This window comes from Nelumbo nucifera, chromosome 6, assembly GCF_055504915.1.
Source record: "Nelumbo nucifera cultivar China Antique chromosome 6, China Antique-T2T, whole genome shotgun sequence".
Classification (NCBI taxonomy): Eukaryota; Viridiplantae; Streptophyta; class Magnoliopsida; order Proteales; family Nelumbonaceae; genus Nelumbo; species Nelumbo nucifera.
Genome location: NC_142654.1, coordinates 40,461,509 through 40,488,575, shown reverse-complemented (window position 1 = coordinate 40,488,575; position 27,067 = coordinate 40,461,509). Strand labels below are relative to the sequence as shown.

Sequence of the window (27,067 nt, the reverse complement as noted above, 5' to 3'; positions counted from 1 at the left end):
TTGGATCGGCCTCCCGCCGAGGGTGATGTCTACATATTTCAGCCCATTGTGGGCTTTGGTGGGTCGCTTGGATGTGGCCTCCTTCTTAACCATGGCGTTGATGAGTTGGAGGGCGCCTACTCTTGGCATCGCTGTGGGTTTCTCCTCATCGCTCTCTTCACTGTCGCTGAGTTTGGCGATGAGGGCCGTGAGTTTCTTCTGTGTTGGACAGTCACTCGTCCAATGGTTCCCATTGCAAAGGTAACAAGGTGCAAGAGGAGTAGTTGGTCTCCTAGTGAACCGGTGGCCCTGATAACTTGGGCCTCCTTGTGGCTTCTTCCCTTGTTGGTAATTGTTGGGCTTGTTAGTGAGCATTGGTTTCTCCTACGTAGAGGTTGATCTCTGATCTCCCCCACTCAAGCTATTGGTACGTTGGCTATGTGGTTGGTGGTCTTCCTCTTCTGACTTCCTTAGAACAACTAGTTGCTCGGCCACCACCATGGCTGATGCTAAGTCCTTCACCCCATGCCGTTGTAGTTCAAGTTCCGCCCATGGTTTGAGACCATCCATGAAGTTGAACAAAAGGTCCTTGTCAGACATGTTGGAGATCTCAAGGGTCAGGGCTGAGAACTCTTGGACATAGTCATGCAATGAGTCTTGGTGCTTCAAGTTCTTCAACTTTCTTTGTGCCAAGTACTCAACATTTTCGGGGAAGGACTGTCGCTTGATCTCTCTCTTGAAATCGGCCCAAGTGTTGATGGTCCGAGTGCCACATTCAATGTCCTTGCAACATCTACGCCACCATAACATTGCAATATCATTTAAATACATGGTGGTTGTACGTACCTGAGTCTGGTCATCATGGATGCCAGTCGCAGAGAAGTACTGATCAAGTTGCCACAAGAAGTTTTCAAGCTCCTGAGCATCACGAGCACCGGAGTATGGAGTTGGTTGGCGCACCTTGATGTGGGTGGATGGAGCAAATGAGGGGCTGGTGGAATTGGCCTTCTCATGATTGTCAACTCAGCCCTCATCTCATCCAACTGCGCTTGGAAGTTGTCGATCATGCCTTGAAGGTTGCTTTGGGAAGAGTTGGCTTGTGACTGTTGCATGGTGTTCTGGACATCTCGGAGGGATCCGTTAAAGTGGCTCTCCAGCTCCACCACAACATTCTCTACCGTCTCCATGTTGAGATGTAGTTTGTCGACCCGGTCTCGGGTCTCACCTACTGTTGCCTCGCAACATAGGATGCGCATGTCCACACTAGCTAGTTGGTCGACAGATTTGTCAGGCCTGCTAGCTTTAGTTGTGCGGCCCTTTGGGGCTTGCGTCTTGGCAGGATCGTCGAGTGGAGCCTCGTTGGTGTCGTGGGCTTGGTGCAGCCCGTGTAATATGTCATCGGCAATGTCACGGTTGCTCTTCATTGTGCTGAAGTAAAGGCAAAGACAAGGTCCAATGTGTGTAGGAGCTCCTGCTCTGATACCAACTGTCACGGAGCTAGTCGTTGGGGCCCCGTGCGGCACTCGAATGCGATGAGTAAGCCTAAGCAACAAGCAACAACACAAGAAAAGGCAACAAAGATGGCACACAAATTAGACAAAAGGCAACTTGTATTGCATTAATGGATGGCAAGCATAAGCACACAGTTCAGTGTCGAGGGGATCTCATGCTTAACCTTTACATGCTCTTGATTCACTCGACTACCTACCTCCCCTCAAAGAGTATGTTAAGCTTTTGGGGGAGTGACATAAAGATACATCAAAAGGATGAAAAATCATACTGGTAATTACACGAATGCCATTGGCAGTCCCCCATACAAAAATACATGCATAGCCCACCCATGACACACACTTGGACACTGGAGTGGCGACGGTAGGCATGATGGATGGCACTTGATGGCGCGGTGAAGAGAACACTTGTGACAACGCGGCAGAGCCTCCAGAGTTAGTTACACTCAGAACCTTCTAGAGTTAGTTACACTGCCACCAGAAGATATTCTCTCCATGATTGCACACATGTATGCCAGCTATATAAGGCCCTGATCATGTAATAAACAATGTGAATGAACATCTCTTTACCTCTCTTTCTGAGTCATTCTTCTTCCTACCTTCCCCTCTCTTCTCTCCCTTCATCTTCTGTTTCAAGAGGTTAAGCCACCCTTGAAGGGGCTTCCGAGGTGAGCGATAACTCATCAATTGGTATCAGAGCCAGGCTATCCAAATCACAAGCTTCACGATGCCACAAACACGTTCCTCTACCATGGATGATAGGGTCGACCAGCTTGAGGTTGGATTCCACCAGGTGTTGAACGAACTCAAGGAACTCAAAGTGGTCGTCTCAAGCTTCGCCTCTCAGCAACAATCCGGCGAGACCAGTCACCCAGCAGGAGCGGAAGCCTCTGCTTCCAATAGCCAAAGAACAAGGTATTACCCCACCGGAAAAGTCACTAAGATCAACTTTCCCAACTATTCTGGTGGAGGTCCCATTCCTTGGATCTTTAGAGCAGAATGATTTTTCGAATACCACGAAACACCCGCACACCAGCGTGTCTCCATCGCTTTCATTCATCTAGAAGGAGACGCGATTCTATGGCTCCAGTGGTATCGCCAAAATCATCCCCAGGTAACTTGGGCAGAGTTCACTGAAGCTCTATGCATCCGTTTTGGACCGACGACGTTCGTGGACTACGACGAACTTATCACTCGGTTGAAGCAGACTGGGACGGTAGCAGAGTACCAGCTCGAGTTCGAGCAAATGGCGACCAGGGTACATGGCTGGCCGGAGAAGGCCCTAGTGAGATGTTTTGTGGGAGGCCTCAGAGAGGATATCCGCTTGGAGGTGAGGGCTCTCTGTCCGGCAACAGTCATGGCTGCGGTGGGATTGGCTCGCCTGCAAGAAGAAAAAATCGACAACCTACGCAGAACCAACAAGCCGACCTACCTAAATGTGAGGACTTCCCCACGGGTCGATCAGCAGCCCATGAAACAGGTTGAGGATCATCAGAAGCCCATCTTGCCCAGGCCCGCTATGCCCTTCAAACGTCTTTCATGGGCTGAGATGCAGGCCCGGCGCGAGAAAGGCCTTTGTTATAACTGCGATGACAAGTTTGGACCGAGCCATAAATGTCGGGTCCAGCGGGTGTTTCTCCTACAGACAGAGGAAGAGCCGGAAGAGACAGAACCAGAGCACTTAAATGACTGTGAACTGATTCCAGACGGACCAGAACCTGACGGGATCGAGATCTCCTTACACGCCCTCATGGGCCTCAACTTTCTTCAGTCCATTAGAGTAGAAGGAAGATTGGTTGGTCGGACCGTGATGATTTTGATTGACAGTGGCTCTACCCTGAATTTCATCACTTGCCATTTGGCAAAACAACTAGGTATGACTATACAACCCACTCCTCTCTTTTCGATCCACATGGCTAATGGGAGTCAGATGTCATGTAATGGTGTATGTAAGAAAGAAAAAATCCTCATACAGGGCCATAATTTCGTGGTGGATCTCCACCCATTGGAATTCTCGGGGGCTGATATTATTTTGGGGGTTCATTGGTTGGGTGGCCTAGGTCCTGCACTTTGTGATTGGGCCAAAATGACAATGAATTTTCACCAGGATGGCCAGACTTGTCATTTACAAGGGGTGCGGCCCCCTAGTCCCCAAGGTGACACTTTCGCCTCCATGATACGGGCCTCCAAGGATGCTAAACAACCCTTATTTATGCACTTAGGCATTCGGCCCACAGTCCCAATTCTGGACAACCAGGGTTGTGTCCACCCCACAGGAGCCCAACACGAGGCCTTACGATCGACACTTGATCAGTTTGGTGATGTATTCAAGGAGACGAACCAATTACCTCCACCCCAGGCTCATGATCATCAAATACCTCTCTTACCAGGTTCTAAACCGGCCAATTTGAGGCCATATAGATACCCTTACTTCCAGAAGCTGGAAATTGAGAAGGCAGTGCGAGAGCTATTGGAAAAAGAGCATATATAGACCAACACCAGCCCTTTTTCATCCCATGTACTCCTAGTGAAGAAGAAGGATGGTAGTTGGCGCTTTTGCATAGATTACCGGACCTTGAATCAGATTACAGTGAAGGACAAGTTTCCTATACCCCTCATTGATGAACTGTTGGATGAGTTAGGAGAGGCACGAGTGTTCTCCAAATTAGACCTGCGGTCCGGGTATCATCAAATTCAGGTCCACCAGGCTGACATCCACAAGACGGCCTTCAGGACCCACGATGGTCATTATGAGTTTTTGGTTATGTTTCGACTGCTGCTACAGTAGTCCGAACAGGAAGAAGAGAAGAAGAAGAAGAAAAGAAGAAGGGTCTGTTGAAAATCTGATGGTTTTCCCATCCAGTCGACCCCCTTAATCTATATTAGATTCTAATAATGTTTACAAAGACATAAATGCCCTTACTTAAGTGTAGGGCAGAGTAACTCTAATAACACTGCCACATAAGCAAGTTACTTAATAAACAGAAGAAGACTAAACTACCCATATTCGGCACATCTTAACACTCCCCCTCAAGCTGGAGAATATATGTCATATAATCCCAACTTGTTACAGAAATAGTTCACTTTCCCTGAGCTTAGAGCTTTTGTAAACAAATCTGCCCACTGGTCATTGGAGCCCACATGTTCTGTATTTATCTCTCCAGCAAGAACCTTCTCTTTCACAAAGTGGCAATCAACCTCTATGTGCTTTGTTCTCTCATGAAAGACAGGATTGGATGAGATATGGAGTGCAGCTTGGCTGTCACAGTACAATCTCATAGGTTTATCCATGTGAAACCCAATTTCTTGTAGGAGATTCCTCAGCCACACTAATTCACAAGTAGTGTGAGCCATGGCCCTATATTCGGCTTCAGCATTGCTTCTGGCCACAACCGTCTACTTTTTACTCTTCCATGTCACAAGATTTCCTCCCAGAAATGTGCAATAGCCTGTAGTAGATCTTCTGTCACTCACTAAGCCTGCCCAGTCTGCATCTGTATACCCAACTACTTCAAGTTTTCCTCCTGATTTATACAATAGCCCACGGCCTGGAGCTCCTTTCAGATACCTCACAATTCTAAGGACTGCATCCCAGTGAGGTATACGGGGGTTCTGCATGAATTGGCTCACCACACTGACTGCAAAGGAGATGTCGGGTCTCGTGATAGTCAGATAGTTCAGCTTTCCCACTATTCGTCTATACCTTCCAGGATCTTCAAATACTTCTCCTGTATCACTGCTCAACTTAACATTTGGTTCCATAGGGGTCTCAGTCGGTTTTGCACCTAACAGTCCTGTTTCTTCCAATAGATCAAGGACATATTTCCTTTGGCACAGATTCACACCTTGTTTTGACCTGGCAACCTCTATTCTCAAGAAATACTTTAATGTTCCAAGGTCCTTTGTTTGAAAATGATTTTGTAGAAATACCTTTAGTTTGCCAATCCCCAATTTATCACTACCAGTGATGACAATATCATCCACATAGACCACTAATAAAATCTTCCCAGCTTCTGAGTCATAGCTGAACACTGAGTGATCAACCTGGCATTGCTTCATTCCAAAACTCTTCACCACTTCGCTGAACTTTCCAAACCAAGCACGTGGAGATTGTTTCAACCCATAAATTGCTTTCTTCAGCTTGCACACCTTACCACCCTCCCCCTGAGCAACAAACCCAGGTGGTTGCTCCATATATACCTCCTCCACTAGATCACCATGGAGGAAGGCATTCTTTATGTCAAGTTGAAGGAGAGGCCAATCATACATAACTGCCAAGGAAATTAGGACACGAACGGAACCAATTTTAGCTACCAGAGAGAATGTCTCTATGTAGTCCACACCATACAACTGTGAGTAACCTTCAGCAACAAGTCTGACCTTCAGACGCTCCACACTACCATCTGGCAAGTATTTCACAGTATACACCCATTTACAGCCCACAGCATGCTTGCCAGGTGGGAGAGTAGTAAGTTCCCATGTTTGAGTATGTTGAAGAGCAGAAAGTTCCTCCTCCATTGCCCGTCGCCATCCAGGTGAACTAAGAGCTTCTTGAACATTGTTAGGTATGGAAATAGAAGACAAAAGTGAAACAAACTAGCGATGTGAGGTAGAAAGACGAGATAATGAAACAAAATTGGAAATGGGATGGAGTGTAGAACTACGTTTACCTTTCTGTAAGGCAATGGGTAGGTCAAGGTCTGAAGGTTCAGCAATAGGAGCCATGAGAGGATCCGCAGATGAGGTAGAAGCAGGAGGGCCCGGTGTCGTTCGACGTGTATACACTTGTCAGATCGGTGGTCGTTCAGTGGTGACCTGCACTGGATGAGATGATGAGTCTACTCCAACAACAGCCTCTGGAACTGAATCACTGACAAGAAGAGGAAGAGGAGGTAAGGGTGAGGACAAGGGTGCTTCATGACTAGAAAAGAAGGGGACAGACTCAAAAAAGGTGACTTCAGGGCAGACATAGCACTTTCGGGCAATGGGATTATAACACTTGTACCCTTTTCGAGTCCGAGAGTAACCAAGGAAGACACATTTAATTGAGCATGCATCTAGCTTGTCTATTCCAGGACTTAGATTATGAACAAAGCACACACAACCAAAAACACAAGGAGTTAATGGAAATGGAGATAAAGTGGGAAACAAGATGGAGAAGGGGGACCGACCATGAAGAATAAAGGAGGGCATCCGATTAATGAGAAAACATGCAGTGAGTACAGCATCACTCCAAAACCGTTTAGGAACATTCATGTGGTGAAGCATGGACCGAGCAATTTCAAGAAGATGACGATTCTTCCGTTCAGCCACCCCATTTTGTTGAGGGGTGAAAGCACACGAGGTCTGATGAATAATGCCATGTTGTTCTAAATACTGTTGAAATGAAGTAAGAAAGTATTCACAACCATTATCTGAACGGAGAACTTTGATTGGAACACCAAATTGTGTGCGTATTTCAGCATGGAATTTTTGAAAAATGGAAAATAATTCACTTCTTTCTTTCATTAAGTAAATCTATGTCATTCTTGAACAATCATCAATAAAGGAGACAAAATACTTGTACCCATTATAAGACTCTATTTTGATTGGACCCCAAACATCTAAATGAACCAAAGAAAAATGACTCAACATACGACTCTCAACTCTTGGACTGAAGGACACACGACGGTGTTTACCAAACTGACATGACTCACATTGTAAAACTGACAACTGACTCAATGATGGAACCAACATCTTGAGAACCTTGAGAGATGGATGTCCCAGTCGGCAATGCCATTGTAGAGGAGTAAGAGAAGTATGAAGTGCAATTGAAGATCCACCACCGTTAAGGTAATACAATCCACCAGCTTCATGCCCCCCCACCAATCTTCTTCCCCGTCTTGAGATCCTGAAAAACACAAGTGGAAGGAAAGAAGGTAACAGAACAGTTAAGAGCTTTGGTTATTTTACTAACAGACATAAGATTGAATGGAAACTTAGGTACATATAAAACAGATGATAAGGGGACAGAAGCCATGTCAACTTTACCAACACCACAGATGGGAGATGAGGACCCATTGGCAAGTGTAACAGTTTGTGATGTGGAGGTTTCAGAAAGAAAAGAGAACACACCTGGAGTCCCGGTCATATGATCTGAGGCTCCAGAGTCAATAATCTAGGAAGGAGTTTTAGATGACATGCAAGCAATACCTGATTGGGCATATGTGGTAGTGGTATGTTGTGAAGTAGTTTGAAGGAACCATTCATACTCATCACGCGGAATACTCACCATCTCCCTCCCAGAAGTAGATGTAGATGTGAGAGGTGTTTGGTCTGCCAGTTTACTGTCACTAATAACAACCTCACCTGCTACAGCATGATTAGCCCATTTAGAGGGAAGGCCATGTAGGTCATAACAGAAATTCACTGTGTCCTTCCCTACCACAATGAGTACACTTCCTTGTAGAGTTATTTTTTCCTCTGCCACGGCCTCCCCCTGAGTCACGGCCACCCCGACCAATCATGGAATTGCCACGGCCCCCTCTGGGAGCATGACCTCCCCCTCTTGTACTATGTCCACCACCTCTAGCTGTCACAAGTACTGATCTATCAGACTGTGTGGGGTTCTCTGTCTGTCCCAAAGAAATTCTACGAAGTCTTGAGAATACTTCCTCAAGTGTAGGAAGAGTAGAGCCCCCCAATATTTGAGCTCTAACTGGTTCATATTCCGACTTCAGCCCCACTAAAAATCTTGTAACATCTAGCTGCTCCCTTTGCTGTTGCTGAACTTGAATATCTGGAGTAAGGGGATGATAGACATTGAGTTCATTCCTTATATTCTTCATGCAGGCATAGTACTCTTCTAGTGTTTTGGTTCCTTGTTGTAAATCAAAGTACTCCTGATACAGCTGATATACTCTTGTTGTGTTATCTTGTCCAGAATATAGCTTCTTAGCATGCTCCCATATATCCTTAGCCGTATCAAGGAACATGAAGTTGCCACTGATTTTGGGTTTCATACTATTCTACAGCTAAGTCATGATTTGAGCATCTTCTTGTTCCCAATCATCAAACCCTGGAGAGTCAACTGGTGGCTTCTCATCTCTTACATGCTTTACTTTCTTCTTTGCCTTGAGAAAAACTTCCACTAATTTAGCCCATGGAACATAGTTCTCCCCATTTAGCCTAATTGAGGTCATTTGTACCCCTAGGTAGTCGGAGGAAATTACTACACTAGGTTTCGGATCATTGTAGCCATCTCCTATTGCTGTCATTGTACTCTTTCATAGTTGCCTCTAACTTTACTTCTCAGCTACAAGTTGATTGATGTTGTTCACAGTTTGATATTTCAGCACCTATTGCAGCCTCTAAACACAACAGTGGAAGCACACACTTGTTCTTATTCACACTACTGCTGACTTCACACACTTGTGTCACACATAAGCATCAGTTTACCATTCACTAATCACAAGTAGGCCCTCTTACAACCACTCAAAACAAATTGTGCATCACAAGCACCACAACACAGTCAAATCTGCTGCACCCAGTTCAGACTTGTTTAATACACTTAAGAGGGCATTACACAACCACAAGGAGTTCGGCAAGGTCACTGCATTCCACCTTACACCACTCGGCCATGTACAGCAGCCCTAACACCACTTAACAACTTACAGCAGCCCTACACCATTCAACAACTTACAGCAGCCCTACACCATTCGGCTACTGCACACACAGCCCTACACCATTCGGCTACTGTACACACAACCCTTCCTAGGGCAACAATGAACCTAGTTCTCTAGGTTCTAATCAATACTAACAGCTTCTTGTAGGGTTTCTACCCAGAAATATAAGTAACACTAGAAGAAGAGAGAACCGACCTTCCTTTGAGAATATCAATCAACCATTCACTGCTGAAGTCACTTTCCTTGTTGAAGAAGGTTATGCGCAGCAGAGAGACAAGCTGTAATGTTTCTGACCTAGGGCGAACCAATTCTCTCCATTGACTGACCAGAAACGAAGGTGAAGAGTCACGAACAATGCTGAGGTGCTTTACCAACTGACATAGGTCAGGAGCATGGCTCTGATACCATGTTTCGACTGCTGCTACAGTAGTCCGAACAGGAAGAGGAGAAGAAGAAGAAGAAGAAGAAGAAGAGAAGAAGAAGGATCTGTCGAAAATCTGATGGTTTTCCCATCCAGTCGACCCCCTTAATCTATATTAGATTCTAATAATGTTTACAAAGACAGAAATGCCCTTACTTAAGTGTGGGGCAGAGTAACTCTAATAACACTGCCACATAAGCAAGTTACTTAATAAACAGAAGAAGACTAAACTACCCCTATTCGGCACATCTTAACAGGTTATGCCTTTTGGACTCACCAACGCCCACTTCACCTTTCAGGCCCTCATGAATGACATCTTCAGGCCATTCCTAAGGCGCTTTATTCTGGTGTTTTTCAATGACATTCTGGTATACAACATAGATTGGGACACACATATGGAACATCTGAAACTCACCCTCACAACTCTAAGGGGGCACCAGTTACATGCCAAAATGACAAAGTGTTCCTTTGGACAAGGACAAGTGCAATACTTAGGCCATGTGGTAGCAACAGGGCGGGTCATGGCAGACCCAGAAAAGGTAGACGCCATCCAGAAATGGCCCAAGCCCACTACTGTAAAGGCTCTAAGGGGTTTTCTTGGGCTTACCAGATATTATAGGCGCTTCATTAAGGGGTATGGGCTTATGGCCGCCCCTCTAATGCGTCTATTAAAGAAGGATTCCTTTGGTTGGGCTGATGATGCCCAGCGGGCTTTTGAAGACTTGAAGATAGCAGTTTCTAGTCCTCCAGTCCTCACTGCCTTTGAAATAGAATGTGATGCATCGGGTGTAGGAGTAGGGGCCGTCTTGATGGAGAAAGGGCAGCCCATTGCTTATTTCAGCAAGGCTCTCTCAACAGCTCACCAAAGTCAGTCCACTTATGTCAAAGAAATGATGGTTGTGGTAATGGCAGTGCAAAAGTGGCGTGCATACCTATTGGGACACCAATTTGTTACAAGGACAGACCAACGAAGTTTGAAGTACATAGCAGAGCAAAGGGTGCACACCCCGGAACAGCAAAAATGGCTTAGTAAACTGATGGGCTTTGACTACCTCATAGAATATAAGCCTAGGCCCACAAACAGAGTAGTTGATGCCTTGTCACAAGTGGAAGAGTTAGCCCATCTGACCTGCTCTCAGCCCAGTTTTCCCTTGTTTGAAGCTATACGACAAGAAGCCAGGTCTGATCCGCAGCTGCAGGACATTAGAGATAAGTAGAGTCGTGACCCTTCCCAAGTTGCGGGTTACCAAATTGTGGGGCCTGATCTTTTGTTTAGAGGTCGGTTTGTTGTTGCCCAGAATTCAGCCCACAAAGCCGAACTGCTAAGGTTGTTTCATGACTCCGCGTTGGGGGGAAACTCAGGGGTGCTACGAACCCTAAAGAGGCTCAGCAGCCACTATCATTGGGTAGGAATGCGTAAGGATGTATTGCACTATGTATCCGAATGCCAAACTTGCCAACAGCAAAAATACTCCTCACAGTCTCCCGCTGACCTTCTACAACCCCTCAAGATTCCAGAGCAAGTGTGGGAAGACCTCTCCATGGACTTCATCACGGGTCTTCCTCGTTCTGTAGGAAAGGAGGTTATCATGGTAGTGGTTGACCGTCTCACCAAGTACAGCCATTTCTCTGCATTACCTCACCCTTACACCGCAACAATGGTGGCTGACATCTTCATACGGGACGTCGCCAAACTGCATGGAACCCCAAGATCCATTGTCTCAGACCGTGACCCAACCTTCCTGAGTTCATTCTGGAAGGAATATTTTCGGTTGCAAGGAACCCAACTATACCCCTCCACAAGTTATCACCCGCAGACTGATGGACAAATTGAAGTTCTTAATCGATGCTTGGAAGCCTACCTTAGATGCTTCATAGGGGAGAAGCCTCAACAGTGGGCTCACTGGATTCCGTGGGCAGAATACTGGTACAATTCGACTTATCAGTTGGCTGTTGGAATGACACCCTTCAAAGCTCTATATGGTAGAGAACCCCCTCCCGTATTACCTTATGAATATGGGTCATCCAATGTGGCAGAAGTAGAGACCTGTCTACTTGCAAGAGACAAGATTCTTAGATTGCTTAAGTCCAACTTGACAAAAGCCCAACAGCGAATGAAGGCCCACTATGACTCTCACCACCGCCCATTAGAATTTCAGGTGGGTGATTTTGTTTACCTTAAGCTCCAACCTTACCGCCAGATCTCAGTAGTAAGACGGGCTTGGCACAAGCTAGCACCTAGGTATTATGGGCCTTATAAGGTTCTGGAGAGAGTGGGCCTTGTTGCTTACCAGTTGGACCTCCCTGCAACCTCAAAGCTTCATCCGGTGTTTCACATCTCACTTCTTAAGAAGGCGGTGGGAAATCATACTCCTGTCTCATCCAACTTACCCCAATTCACTGAAGAAGGGGACATTGACACAAAGCCTATCAGAATTGTGGATTTCCGTTGGGTTCGACGAGGTGGTCAAGTTGTGCCAAAAGCCAAGGTAGAATGGGCTGGGCTTCCTCCAGATGACGCCACTTGGGAACCTTATCTAAGGCTGAACGAGAGGTTTCCGAACCTAGACCTTGAGGCCAAGGTCAATGCTAAGGGGGGAGGGATTGTTGGAACCCAAACACTCCCTCCGAACCCAACTATGGGAGTGGAGTAGACCACCACCAATCAGCATTTCACTAGAAGACAGAAAGGGTAGTGTGACACGCGACAGAGCCTCCAGAGTTGGTCACACTCAGAACCTTCTAGAGTTAGTTACACTGCCACCAGAAGATATTCTCTCCATGATTGCACACATGTAGGCCAGCTATATAAGGCCCTGATCATGTAATAAACAGTGTGAATGAATATCTCTTTACCTCATCAAAAGCCTTATATGGGTTGAAGTAATCTCCTCGAGCTTGGTTTAAGAAGCTTTATGGAGCCATGAAGAGAGTGAGATAAAAAGATTGAATTGGTGTTCATCATACTTTGTCCATAAGGAAACTGAGTGATATGCTTACAACTCTCATAGTCTATATGGAGGATATGGTGTAATCAGAGGGAATGATCCAAAAGAGATAAAAAGATTGAAGGGGTTCTTGGCATCCGAATTTGAGATTGAAGATCTAGGCCATTTGAGATACTTTCTTGGGATTAAAGTTGCAAGGTCACAAGAAGGCATATATATATATATATATGTGTGTGTGTGTGTGTGTACTTGATCTACAAGAGGAGACAAGTATGATGAGTAGAAAAACAGATACACCAATAGATCAAAACCATTGTATTCAAGAGTCTATTGGTGAGGACTACTCTGACAAAGAAAGGTACCAAAAGCTAGTGGGAAAATTGATATACTTGTCTCTTACCCAACCAGATATAGCTTATGTAGTACATGTTGTGAGTCAGTTTATGCAATCACCCAAGATACCTCACATGAAAGCCGTTGTAAGTATCCTTAAGTATTTGAAGACCTGTCCAAGGAAAGGAATCCTACTCAAGAGGCACAATAAACATGAAATAGAGGCATATACTAATGTTGATAGGGTTGTACCAATTGGAGATAGGAAGTTTACTTCTAGATATTGCACATTTGTTGGGGGGAACTTGGTTACTTAGAGAAGTAAAAAGCAAAATGTGGTTGAAAGATCAAGTGCAGAAGCTAAGTATAGGGTTATGGCACATGTTGTTGCAAAACTATTGTGGCTTAGGCCTCTCCTAGGTGAGCTGGGAATGAGAAATGATGGTCCCCTACAGTTGTACTATGACAACAAGGCTGCAATCAACATTGCAAATAACCATGTACAGCATGATAGGACTATACACATTGAGATTGATCGACACTTCGAGAGAGAGAATTGTCTCAAGCGAATTTTGCATTCCTTACACCCCCTTAGAGATGCAGATTGATGATGTTTTAACAAAAGGCCTATTTTCAGTGAAGTTCCTTGGATTATTTGGCAAGCTAAACATGGCTGACATCCATGCTTAGCTTGAAGGGGAGTGTTGTGTCAAGTGATTTAAGTGTTAGTAGGCCTATTTGACATTTCATGTATTAATTTATATTATGTTATGGACCTTTAGCTATTGGGCCTAAACTGGTTTATTATTGTACTGTCTAGGTGTTCTATCACTAATTAGGGGCATTCTAGTCCTTTCATTGTAACATTCTAATGTTAATATATATATTAGTTTCTAGGGCTGGCTGGACACACATTGCCGCCCATACACACCTCTCTTCTATTCTCTTCTCATCTCTTCTTGCTCCTCTACTTCACCAGTTCAGCAAACAATAAACATACAATTAGATACCACTTCGAAGGAAAGTTACTTGTTAGTGCCTAATCTCAATATAGATTACTTCATGGGGACTCGGTATTCAGAAACTTGATCCCCCTTAAAGGTCTACAATATATCACAGTTTAAATAGACTTCTGCCCAAATATTGTTTCACAGTAACCACCTTTGTTGTTACCAAGTATACTGGGGAAGAAATAGAATTCTGCATAGCTATGAGTTTTCATAACCACTAAACAAAGAAAAAATACTCAAAAATGTTGCAACATTCCTATTAAAGCAGAGTGTAAATCAACGAAAACCAGAAAGATGGTTTATTTGACCACTCAAGCGATCCCTAATTTTGGTCAACTACATCAAATCGTGTTACTCTGATTTTGAGTGACTTGCCTAGTACTTAATATCTGCTGATGCAACAGCTCCCTCCCCTCCCCCCCCCCCCCCTCCAGAAGGCCATGTTAGAGTAGTGTTTTGTGATGCCAAACCACATGTAATTGCAGTTCTTTGTGTTGATCCATCTAGATGCTACCACCATGTAAAATAGAGCATTAAGGCCGTGTTTTGGAGTGCTTTTTGGCCTAAACAGGCTTCTGAAAAAGTTACTTTTTGAAACGAGCTATTTCAAAAAGATTTTCTTTTTTGTTTGGCTAGCCACCAGCTTTTTTGTTCAAAATAGCTTCTTGCAAACGTGAAAATATAAATGGACTTTTCTGCTTTTTCAAATGGGTTTGTTGATACAGAAAGCCAGTTTCAAGCTTTTCAAACAAACGGTTTTTTTACTGGTTTTTGGCTTCCCCTACATTAAAAGCACAAAAAGTGCATTGGGTAAGCACTCCTAAACACAGCATAAGTAGTCTATGGTTCTCTTTGATCTCCATTTCCTACAAACTATTTTAAGAAGATATATGAGATCCATGTAGGCCTAATGATAAAAAATGGTCCATGTGGAGAGCTGGAAATTTTACTACTGTTTATGTTTTGTTTAGTTTCATAAGGGACTATCAAATTGAAAGGATGTCTGACATAAGTAGCAGTGTAGCACCAATGATTCAAATGTTGGTTCAAGTAGCTCTAAGGCATGATTACAAGTAGGCATCCACTCTGATAAAACCAACAATGTTAATTACTGCTGAGAAATTAGATAAGATCAGTTATACTAACTGGTCCCAATCTGCTCAGGTATATGCTGGGGGTGGTGAGAAGAAAGGGTATGTTGGTAGAAAGGCTAAATAGCCTAAATGGATGATGTTAAGTATGGAAAGAGCATAATCCGCAGATTCAGTCAAGGAAAACAAACAATGGAAGTGTGTTTCTGATGCATTGGGACAATAGCATATGGTGTGGATGAGTTAAATTGTAGCAGGGATAGTTTATGACATTTACAAATCTTTTCTAAAGACACAAAAGACAGAAATAGAGTATAGATTCCCCAGAACTAATCCATCTTTCCTTTTCCTCTTTTTCATCTTTAGTTCACTACTTGCTATTCTTTTTGAAGTGGTATGTTCAAGAAGTAGGTGGTTTCAGGAGGTTTGGTTGAGTAACTAAAACATAGTAGTAAAGCCCAACTTTGACAAAGATGGTTGTATAAAGGTATGGCTTTTGCAGAGTAGAGGAAGAGAGTAGTTGGTTATGGAGTTTGGAGATTGAACATCTTAAGGTCTTTCAGATGAATTGTGTTCACTGGAACTTGCCTTTTGGTCTTTACAAAGGTATCTATTATCAGTGGATCCTCTAAGTAGATTACCCAATAAACTGAATCCAGAAAAAACTTGGGCTAGTACACAAGGCATGACATAACAACAAAGGCATCCAATAGGGAGTAAACACTCTAATTATTGATCAAAAAAAAAACTCTAATTTATTATTTTATTATGTTCTTAATTATTTATGTAATTAGACGTTATTTACTGTGATGCTCTTGCATCATAGTTTTTGAGGTTTACATGCCAAAAGGCCCAAAATACCTGAATACTTGCACCATGCCATCTACCAAGGTAACACTGTTTATTTCTATTTTCTTTTGATACAGTTATCATTAAAAATGTCTTACAAATCTACAATTTTCCATTTGTTACATATGTAATCAATAGTCATCTTAATCTAAAAATGAAAAAAAAAAAAAAAAAACTGCACCAAGAGGTATCATACTTGCGTCTGTACCATCAAATACAGGCAACATCAACCAAAGTAGAATCAATGAAGAAAACTCCCCCAGCCCCCATAGAAAAGGAGATCTCATAGAACATAACAGTTAATAAAAAATCCCAATTCTCAATTCAATCTTGAACTATGTGAAATACCAGCATTCATGAATTACCATAGATAAAAATGGAAAATGAACAATATACCCACGATTAGAATGAAGGAAAAATCAACACATGTTCAACCAAGGATAAAAAATAACTATGTTTTACAGATTTCTATGTATTATAACTCAGTGGCTACACCTGTAATGGAGTTCCTGTAAGAAGTAGGCGTCGCTGACAGCGATATCTATCAAGATCACGTGCTAGAACTGATTCTCTATCCTTCATACGTTGTGCTTCATCAATTATGATATACTTCCAATCAACTCTTGACAACTTTGAACGATCATACATGATGAACTCATATGTCGTAACCAGCACATTAAACTTCATGGCACAAACTTCCTAAATAAAGTGTTTTGGTTTAAACAAGAAGGTTCAGCAAAGTATCAACAGTTCACATATCAATGAAAAAGAAAATAAAGGCAGACACTTACTTGAGAAAATAACTTTGACCTTTGCTCCTTTGCACCAACATAAAAGATGCAAGACACAGATGGCAACCAATTATGGAATTCACTCTGAAAGATAATGATGTCAAAGAGATTAAAGTGAAAAGCAGAAATGGTTTTATTTTTTCATGATTAGAATGGAAAAGGAATGATACATCAAGTTCATAACTATGAGGTAATGAAAAAATAAGCATCCAACCTTCCAGTTAACCAAAACAGCATTTGGAACAATTATAAGGTGTGGCCCATAGTTCCCCTTGAACTCCATCAGATAAGCAATCAGTGACATTACCTGTCCCAGCAAAGAATCCATTAAAAGGAAAATGATTATTTATTAGTCTGTTCTGTCTGTTTTTTATACATAACATTAGGTTGGTATCAGAACTTCAAGGTTTCTCAACTATCAGTAGGAATGTAATTAGAAATACTACCTAAAAACAGAATGGCTGCACATTTAGCTTCAGAGAGAGAGAATAAATTGAGAAAGAAAAAGAGGAAAAAATGCAAAGTAAACCATGTCTAGCAGAAAGCAACCTGCACAGTCTTCCCTAAACCCATCTCATCAGCCAAAATCCCATTTAGTTTGTTATTATACAAAGAAAGCATCCACTGCAACCCAACCTGCAAAATAAAATAATGAACTCAAAATGCTTACTTGCAACAAGAAAAAAATGGTAAATGACAAAACAGAAAAAAAGAAAAACCTAATTTAAGAGGGCTGCAACCTACAAGCTGATAATCACGCAAGGTTCCACCACGTAACATTGAGGGTTGCCTCAGGACCCTTTCATTCACAGCATGTGCAAGATTGTAATATCTGGTCAAAATTATGAGAATATGTAAATAAATAGAGTACTGAGGAGAAAACAACATAGAGTAATTCTACCTACCATCGTCTCAGATATTTAAACTAAAGAAATGTTTATCCTACAAGATCAACAGCCATGAGCCTTTAAATCATGAACGGACAAGACTTGAGAATTGATACTTCTGCAAATATGTAAGGCTAAAGGATGTTTAAGTTTCCTTTTGTCCTATCGATTAACGGCTTCTTGCACCAGCATTCGTCTCTTAACTAATACATGCAAAGAAAAGTTACTGCATAAATTGTATGTATCTTCATTCATGGCCAGTATGATAGACTTCAATCCAGCAGAACTAAATTAATCAACCCATTGAAAAGAAATTAAGTCTTTAGATTTTTCTTTTTTTGGGGGGGACTTTGTGGAACCAGACAACAGGAGTAGACTATTCCTCATAAAGTCATACCCATAACCCCCCAATCCCAGGTGAAGGTGGGCATCAATCCAAATTCTCCAGTTACCGCCTAGGCAACCTTGGCCGGGCACCTCAAAAGAACAACTTGGCTTACAGCAACAAGGTGCCTATCTAGGCAACTAGAAGTCCACCTAAGCAACAAAAATGGCAAGGCATGTGCCTTATTATAATATCATTAATATTGCTACATCTCACCAATATGTGTTTTAATACATTCCATTATATGCTATAATATCATGTATGTTTTGTTTTAATATTTTTCTATTGAAAAGAGAGAACAAAGGAGAGAGTAAGTACAAAGAGGTTTCTCTGCTCTCTCTTCATTTAATAAAACAGTAGCTTTGCTATTTTTTTTTTTTACTCTTTTACTTACTCCGTATCTTAAATTTTATCATATAAATAATAACCTTTCTGGCTTTCTGGCTTTCTAATTTGATAAAAAAATTACTCTATTAAATGCTTAAATTATTAGTATTATTTTTTAAGGCATAATTGCCAAATCAACACCTAGGTGACAAGGTGCCCATGCAAGGTGACCTCACTTAATCGCCAAAGTATTTTACATGGTTTTATTATATACTTTTATATTCTTAACAATAAAACAGAAACTATTAAACTTACTCAGTATGTGAGTTAAAATACTAGTTTCGTTTGTATTAATTACTTATTTGTTAGGGTTCAATCAACATGTATGCTGTCTTGAATCCTCAAAGACTCCAAAACCCATATCGATAAGCATGAAAAAACTCAATTTTGTCCAATTAAGTATAGACATATTAATTATCCTCAGCCACTCTATTTTGTGAAATTCTTTATGCCGATTTTCTATGTTTTAAATGAGGTCTATATTTGCAGCAAAAAAAAAACGTGAAGTTTATACATTTTTTATGAAGATTATAGGCAATTACTAGTGGAAGACAGTTACTGCTTGCTATGGAACCAAGGGAATTACCCTAGGATTGACGTTTTTTATGCAAAAAAAAAAAAAATCCATTGCCTATCCTTGCCTTGGCACCTTGAAAACCATGTTTGAAAGTATTGAAATTAATATGTTTGAAATGCTATTGTACAAGGTATGATGATTTGCCATGTTTTTTTAGAGGAAATTTAATGTTCTTTATAAAGACAATTGCTATTTTTTTCAATTAATATGCATGTTGAATGGAATATAAATCTAGGGAACTAGGCAAAATTTAGTTTCTTAGTTTATGAAAATTTTATCGCTTAGGTGACTCAGCAACTAGACACCCCATTGTGAGGGGGAAGAGGGGGAGGAGGGAGGAGAATAGGGGCGGAGCCCCTGTTTTTCGAAAAATAAGCATTGAATCTGGAAGAAGAAGAAGAGGCAGAGCCCCTGTTTTTTCGAAGAAGAAAAGAACTGAAGCTGGGCTGGAAGAGAAGAAGCCCCTGTTTTTTTGAAAAAAAAAAAAAGAGCACAAAAGCTGGATTCAGGTGCCCACCTAAGTCTCTGGACAGTCGCCTAGTATACAAAACTATAGGCATTTGGGCGAGGCGAAACTGTAAAACCACCTAATAGCCTAGGCATCGCCTTGACAACTATGCTTGACAACAAGTGTTTCCACTACAACCACCTAGAGACCTTACAAACTGAGCCAGTTGGCACCTTCAGTTATTCAGAATGACAAACCAAAAAAAAAAAAAAGATACAATAAGAAAGCTGTCTCCGGTGTTTTAAAATGTTCTCCCCTAAAAATGCATATTTTATAATACATGTAAATGTTATAATATGTATCATAAGAATTATAAAATAATTTATCCACAAACTTGCCCATCATTAGATCTGCTAGTAGGTTCATTCTCTGGTGTCCCTGGAAGACCATCTATAAACTCCTTCCTCTTTTGCTAGAAAATCAGGTATCATCCAGTATCTGGTCATAAAATTAGATTCTGTGGGGAAATTGGAGGGGAAACAACCCCTTTGTCTTACTTTCTCTAGACTTTATAGCCTTGCCATACACAAGAACTTTCTATTGCTGTTGCGTTGTATCTTCCCTTTCTTCTTCTGCTTTACTCAGAACTTTGGTTTTAGGAGGATCATTAGGACTTTGAAATTGATGAAGCCGTATCCTTGTAGGTTGCATGAAACATGTTTTCCTTTTTGGCTGACAAGAAGGGTTCTACAGTTTAATCCTCCTCTCCTGGTAGTTTCTAGTAGTTTTCTTTTCTAGGTCCCTTGATGTTTCACCTTTTCCTTCAAACTAGAACCATTTGGGAAGGCCAAATTCCACCTACTCCTGAAGATTCTCAATATAGAATGGATCACAAAAAATAAAAAATAAAAAAAAAGATTCTCAATATGGATGAGATGCTTAATGGAGATAGAAAAACTGGTTCATCTCCACTCATGTGTGTGTTCTTTATTTTGGGAAGTGGTGAAGATGTCAATCATTTCTTCAATGATATGGAACCACTTTTCCCCTCCATTTGGCACTTCATGGATTTCATCGTGGACCTGTTTAATAACCAATGGCTCCCAATCACAAATAAAATGGGAGAACTTTGTGGAAGTGTCCTATGGTTGTCGTTTCCTGAAGTATTTAGTATAAGAGAAATACTAGAATCTTTTAGATGCAAGGGACCTTGTCCATCATTGAAATCATTTCAGTGAGAGTCGCACACTGGTCACAAGACTCACAGCTAGAGAAGAATTCAGGAGTACTTCTATCAACTATTTTAAAGGGATGGCAGAAGATTGCTGATTCATTTCAACCAAGGAGGCAGATCCTACATGCTTTAGAACACACTTGAAAAAGGAAGAATCAAACTTAACTTTTATGACTGCTCTCCAGGGACCAGGAAACTCAGGTTGTTCAGTAACTGGTCATTTATTTAAAGATTTTTTTTTTATCAGTGTCATTTATTAAAGATCATGACAGACAATTCTCATGAGCTTTTCAAGTAATTTGCTTCAAGATTTAAAATTTGCATCTTCTACAGACTGGGTCAACATTATCATGGAAGGTGATTCCAAAATGGTAGCTGAGACCATCTGATTTTTGTTGATAGGTACTCATTCAATTTTTCATTAAGAAAAAAAAAAAAAAAAAAAAAAAAAAAGAATGTTGGATATACAACAGATCATACCTAGCACCCAACTACATATCAGCAAGCTGCATCATCAACTTCACCAATTGTAAAAGCCCATCCCCCAGGTTTATATTCCTCCAATACAGCTTGTTCTATCAACTCCTTGCCTAGCTGTTTTTGTCATTATAGGTCTATGGGAATTTGGATTTATGCTGCAAGAGGCAAGAAGGATGGATGATATTTTGAATGCCTCATTCAACTGGATCCCAATAATGGTCAATTTTCTTGCTGATACTTAGGCCAGGAAAGGGGCAAGTAGGGTGGATTTAGTTTAAGGGATACCTAATCCAGGGCTCATATGAATTTGGCATAGCTGAGTAATGTACATTTTGGTTCTTTACTTTTGGTTTGTGCTTGTCTTTTTTTGGTCAATCAGCCCATGTTGCTGTTTTTCTGATTCCAAAAAAGGATTATTCAGCCTGTCAGGAAAGTTGGTTCGTCCAACTTTGCAATTTATACTAAACTTACTTATTGACAGATGAACTATCTTTTGGTGCATTCATCTCGGAAAACCGATTCCTTATCATTACTTCCTCTCGAGCACAAGATGCTGCAGCCTTGACTTCTTCTTCTGAGAGACCCTGTTGTTACAGAATTTAATAAATAAGTAATAGTTCATTCTCCAAAAAGCAACAACAAGAATTAAGTAAAGCTACTGATTATAATCATGAATTAAAAGAAAATGAGTAGAAAAGACCATGCCTGAGATCGTGCAGCAACAGCAGCAGCATTTGCTGCCTCCTCTGCATCCTGCTGGTTCTTAGCAGCTGTTATCTTCCCTCCCAGTTTATGAAGATATTCTTCCGTCTGTGACAGAAATGACGATAAAACAGCATATCTCTGAGAAGCATCACCTGTGATGCTGGTCTGCTGCTCCAGTAACATTTCACGATACCGGTCAACATCGTTATTCTTCAAAGCTTCCATCCTTTTATTCCTGTCATCATCCTTTCTCTTTGAAAACTCTCTCAACATTCTCTCATGGTATTTGGCAACTCCCCTGTTGCGAGCAGTCCTTGCATCACGAATGGCCCAGTGTGCCTCAAGAAGCTTCTTACGCCACTGAAAAATGGATTTTAGTTGTTTTTCTCTCATGGCCTTCTGAGAAAGTTGCACTTGCCTACTGAGCTCCATACGTTGACGTTCACAAAGCCGAACAAACTTTCGGTATGGCCTGTCAGGCATTGCCATTATCTCCTGCTGCTGTTGATCAACTTCATCTCTAACACGTGCCTGGAGATCTAAAAGCCGAATTTTCCTTTCTTCAATTTGCAGCTTCAAGACAAGATCTGGTCGGATCCTCTTCCTCTCTAAATTCACCGCTAGCAGCCCACCTATCTTCTTTAGATTCTCTGTCCTTTTCTTGTTAAGTACTTCAGTGCCTTCCTCAAATAGAAGATCTTTCACATCATATCCCAGCATTAAATTATTCATGTTATTCAGAACCACTGCAGAGCCAAATGAGTCATGTTTCCTAGTAAAAAAGGGGAAGTCAAAAAGCGGTCCATGATACTTTCTCATGGGGCTAACATCTTTTTGCTGAGGCACAGTGCTTGCTTGATTGGGTTTCTTAACTTGTACAGCATCGGATACAGCTACCTGAGGTTGAAGAGCCTTTCCTCTATCTGCAGTAAAATCACCTTTAACAGGAACCTTCATACTCCCCCGATCAATTTCATGCTCTGACTTCACAGTAAATGTTGTATTTTGCAGATCTTCCTTCCCAACAGATCCCATACGAATGGGCTCCTTTGTGACAGCCGTCACCCCTTGAATGTGAACAGCAGATGAATTTGTTTTCTCTTCTCCTGTGAAGGGTTCATCTTTTGGCAGACTTTGTCTGCTGCTTAAAGGTGAGACCTGCGGAGGCTTTTCAAGGGCCTCTGAATGTCTTGTGTGTTCTTCAATGTTCTTCCCGGTAGATCTATCATGATTAACCATGACTGCAGGGGGGAGGAATACCTGCTGTAGCTGTGACTCGAGCGGTGGTGGGGCAATAGCTCCAAGCACTTCTTGAGGTAGACTGCTTTCTCCTCGCTGTCATGTACCAAACTAAAATGTCAAATAACACTGTCAAGATTTATTATAAACTGGAGACGTAAAGGGCCATAAACAATGCTGGTCCCAGCTATCAAGTGCCTTAGGGAAGGGGGGAGGGGGGACTGGATACAGACCAAACCTCTAGCATGAAGTGGCCAGTGGCCACAACTCAGACTCGAACCCTCACACACACACACACACACATCAGTTGGATCTTGCATACCTTCAGACGCCTAAATGCCAATATTTGGGCTTTAAGGACATGGAGTTGTTGCTTAGTAAACCCAAGACGCTGTTGTGGCATCTGGGCAATTCTACCCTGAGATGGGAAGTTGGTGCCTGAGACCCCATCAGTTGATTGAACTGCAGATTGTGGAGTGGATCTGTTCAACTGCTGCAACTGTCTGAAGTACTGCATTTGCACAGAAGATTCAGTCCCAGTCAAGGAATTTCTTGCATGCAGAGAATGATCCAATACCTGGCTTGTGTTCACAGAAGTCTGTGGTGGATGAATTGGGGGCATTCCATTTCCAATTGCAGCTGGCTGTCTGGGAGTCTGGTTCTCTCGGCCATGAACAGTAACCGGCTGCATTTGAATGTTATTAGAATTGACCATTGCAGCAGCTGCAGTAGTTGGAGAAGGCCCAGTAGGAGCTGCCTGTCTTGTTTTTACAGGGCCAGACTGGCCAGACATATCACTTGATGAATTTCCATGAATAGAGTTCTCACCAGCAACCATAGAAGGAACAGCCTGCTGCTTTGATGTGGTACCTTGCAGTGAGGATTGTGCAGCATTACTCTCATTTGGCTTCTTAAGTGCAGCCATTCTAGATTGCCAAAGTGGAATAATTTGAGACACCAAATTAGCATTGGCAGGTAGAGACAGATCGATATTGTGTTCCAATGCCCAAGCCTGCACTGCTTGTAACTGTGCCATTGCAAGCTGATTGTTAACAATGTTTTGGATGGATGGCTGAGACTGTGATGACTGCACAGGCCTTATCATGTTTGCTGCCAACATCTGTCCAATTGCTGCCATCTGAGGCAGAGGCTTAGGCTCACCCCTTTGATCAGAAGTTGGCTGCTGCACTTGCTCCATTTGCTTCTCACCAAGCACTAAATGTTCAGCAGACTTTTTGGAGGAAGATGCCTGTGCCTGATTAGCTGCCTGAATGGACATCAGGTCCTGCATTTTCAGATTGCCTGAACGTACATCGTGGTCCTTCACAGTTTGAGGGCCCACCATTCCCATCTTACCTTGTTGCTGTGGCTGCATGTTCCCAAGAGCAGTCTTCTGCTGGGAAGCCTGCAATGCATATTGGATATACGCCTGATGAATTGGGTTCTGAATATGCTGCTCAGGGCCTTGACCTTTGTTCTGACTCTCCTCACGAATCTGAGAGTGACCATGTTGCTGAGACAAATCAATGAACTTCCTAGGCTGTTGAGGCAAATGCATGGAGCCAGAGGATGAAGGGAAGTTGCTCCCACCCATGACTCCATGGATACCACCTGCTTGATATGCTAGTAGGCCTTCATCTCCTTCAGGTTTTCTAAGCTGTTGTAATGACTGCATTAAAAATACACAGGAAATGACTCAAGAGATAGAGCAAAGGACCTTTTCATGTAAGTACTGAAAAGGACCATATTCATTCATATAAAATATAAACCTACTTAGGGATGATGCATGAGAAGACATCAAGAGTATCCAGTCACCAATATGGAAATAAATACAAGTACAGGAAAGGATCATATTCATTCATATAAAACATAAACCAACTTAGGAATGATGCATGAGAAGACATCAAGAGCAACCAGTGCTGATATGGAGATGAATAGGATAAAACCCCAAACACTACAACCATGGTTAAAAATAGAAGGAAAATGTGAATAGGCCAAAATCGGATGTTGGTCCCAGCCATCTGGAGTCTCGGGAGGGGTAGACTGGATATGAACCTAATCTTTGGCCTTTTTTCTCTTTTGCACAAATTGGCCGCTCTCAGAAGAAGGAAAATGTACCATAAGGGGAAAAATGACAAAAAGGCGGAACTAGTACAAAAGGGGAACAAAGAAAAAAATAGAAAAAAAAAAAGAAAAAAGAAAAGAATAGAACGAATTAGGGAGAAAATAGCATGTACCACAAGTGAGGATGTCCTTAAAAAGTACTAAAGTTCTTACATGAGTTAAGTTCACAATACATTATCAGCTCAAATCCATCAAAGAAAATAAAAATCGAGTAGTAAAGCAAGGAAAGAGTTAAGCAATGAGTTAAGTTCACAATACACTCACTCAAACCTAGTCCAGAAATAGGCAGAAAAGAAGAAAAATAAAATCATACCACTGAACGCACTAATTCTGTAACTTTACCCCAACTTAAAAAGATAGAGAAAATTGAAATTCAAAGGGGAATCAAAATAAAGCCAAATCTCATCACGCAGAAAGTTCCTCATTACTTCATACAAGGAGATTCCGCTATTGAACTCACTGATACTGGGTTCAAGCACTTTAACTCGCATAAGCAGCCGTGAGTACAATGCCGGACAAACTTGCTTCAACTCAAATTTGAGAGAGAGAGAGAGAGAGAGAGAGAGAGAGAGCGTGAAGGCAGAAAATATAGATCGAGTTTAGGCAAAACTTTTAGTCTCAACTATAGTTACTAGGCTTGAAAGGCGCTTCCAACAATGTCAAAACAATTCCCATGTGTTTATTACGACTAGATGAGACAAATTGCCTGATTTGACCACTAATGCCACTAAATTACCATCCACAATTTGCGGGAGTTATGGTGGATGAAGTAACTGTACTCAACAGACACATTACCTTCCAACGTCTTTAGAAAGAAAATCAAAAAAAAAAAAATCGTGCTAAGAGAACCACAACAATTTAATTTGAAAACCTCTCCAATTAATAAGAAATTTAAAAACCCCAAATTCCTCGAATTCCCAATAAATCAAACCGCGCCACACTGCAAACAAGTAATTAAACACTTACCTGCCTAAACGCGAGCTGCTGCTGCTGCTGTTGTTGCTGCTGATGTTGCTGTTGCTGAATCGAATCAAACCCTAGATGTGGAGCCGACACCGCCGACGAAGAAGAAGACGGCGATGCCGAAGAAGAAGAAGAAGACCGGCCGGGTGGGGCCATGGCTGGATTCCGGCCATGACCTGGGGCGCCAACGCCCTGTTGCGTGCCACCAGATTGCATACACGAATTCAAAAATAGCAAAAACCAAACAAAATAGACCAAATTACAAAATCCCCAAAAATCTGCGCTTGGGAAAACCGCTATTCAAAAGCACTTTTTACGACTCTTGGCGCCCTTTTGGTCCACTGATCCCGACGTCAACAACCGACTTTCTCTCACTCTCTCTCCAACATTTTCGCTGCATCTACGAGTGACTGGCTTCAGGGCTTTAAAGCAGTTCCCCGCTGATTTCTCCACCAATACGCGATCAATTTCTGGCTTACTGGAAACTAGAATTGCAGATCGTATATTGGATTGTCGCCGGAATCTCCCGAAGTTGCCGGAATCCGGTAATTAACCCGAGGATTAACCCGATTTGCGTTATCAGTCAAACCCTAAGCCCGTGTTCTTTTTTCCCCTGCGTTCAGTAGTGGCAGATAACCAAACTTTATATGAACCCAGGGTCGGGTCCGCTAACTGCGGTTAAAAGTCGTCTATGGAGGAACTTCGCTCAAGACATCACAGTTAATGTCAGTTAAGGAAATGCCCTTTATCTACCACCTATTTACTATACTGTCCCCAAGTTTGGACAATCTAGTCTAACATCTTTGGTGATACACTGACACTGCAATTTCGAGAAATGAAACTGCTTCTGCTTTTAAGTACAATTACTAAAATAACCCTAATGCAATTCAAGGTTCCAAAAATCAAAATTTCGTTGCTTATCGGGGTGTATCTTATGACATATCGTATTAGTCCCACCCCAATAAGCTAAATATTAAGTATTTTATATTTTTAATATTTTCAGCAGTCGCCCTTGCTAATGCTAAGTAGCGTTTTCAACCCATC

General features: G+C 42.0%; 1 protein-coding gene across 2 annotated transcripts in view; it reads right to left on the bottom strand.

Annotated features, from left to right (window-relative positions):
• LOC104610636 (chromatin remodeling ATPase BRAHMA-like) overlaps positions 1 to 26,703 on the bottom strand; it is a 36,039-nt gene extending 9,336 nt beyond the window's left edge. The window contains exons 1-10 of one of the 2 annotated variants that reach the window (XM_010277353.3): positions 26,027 to 26,679; positions 23,514 to 24,605; positions 23,259 to 23,447; positions 21,698 to 23,032; positions 21,464 to 21,576; positions 17,339 to 17,426; positions 17,144 to 17,230; positions 16,809 to 16,901; positions 16,595 to 16,678; positions 16,299 to 16,502 (exon numbers count right to left, since the gene is read on the bottom strand). In XM_010277353.3, coding sequence (XP_010275655.1) covers positions 16,299 to 16,502; positions 16,595 to 16,678; positions 16,809 to 16,901; positions 17,144 to 17,230; positions 17,339 to 17,426; positions 21,464 to 21,576; positions 21,698 to 23,032; positions 23,259 to 23,447; positions 23,514 to 24,605; positions 26,027 to 26,239 — 3,498 coding nt within the window. In that variant the 5' untranslated portion in view covers positions 26,240 to 26,679. Of the gene's footprint in view, positions 1 to 16,298; positions 16,503 to 16,594; positions 16,679 to 16,808; positions 16,902 to 17,143; positions 17,231 to 17,338; positions 17,427 to 21,463; positions 21,577 to 21,697; positions 23,033 to 23,258; positions 24,606 to 26,026 lie in introns of both variants that reach the window. The other variant, XM_010277352.3, reaches the window with a different exon arrangement.
• Between the last annotated feature and the right edge of the window lie 364 nt (positions 26,704 to 27,067).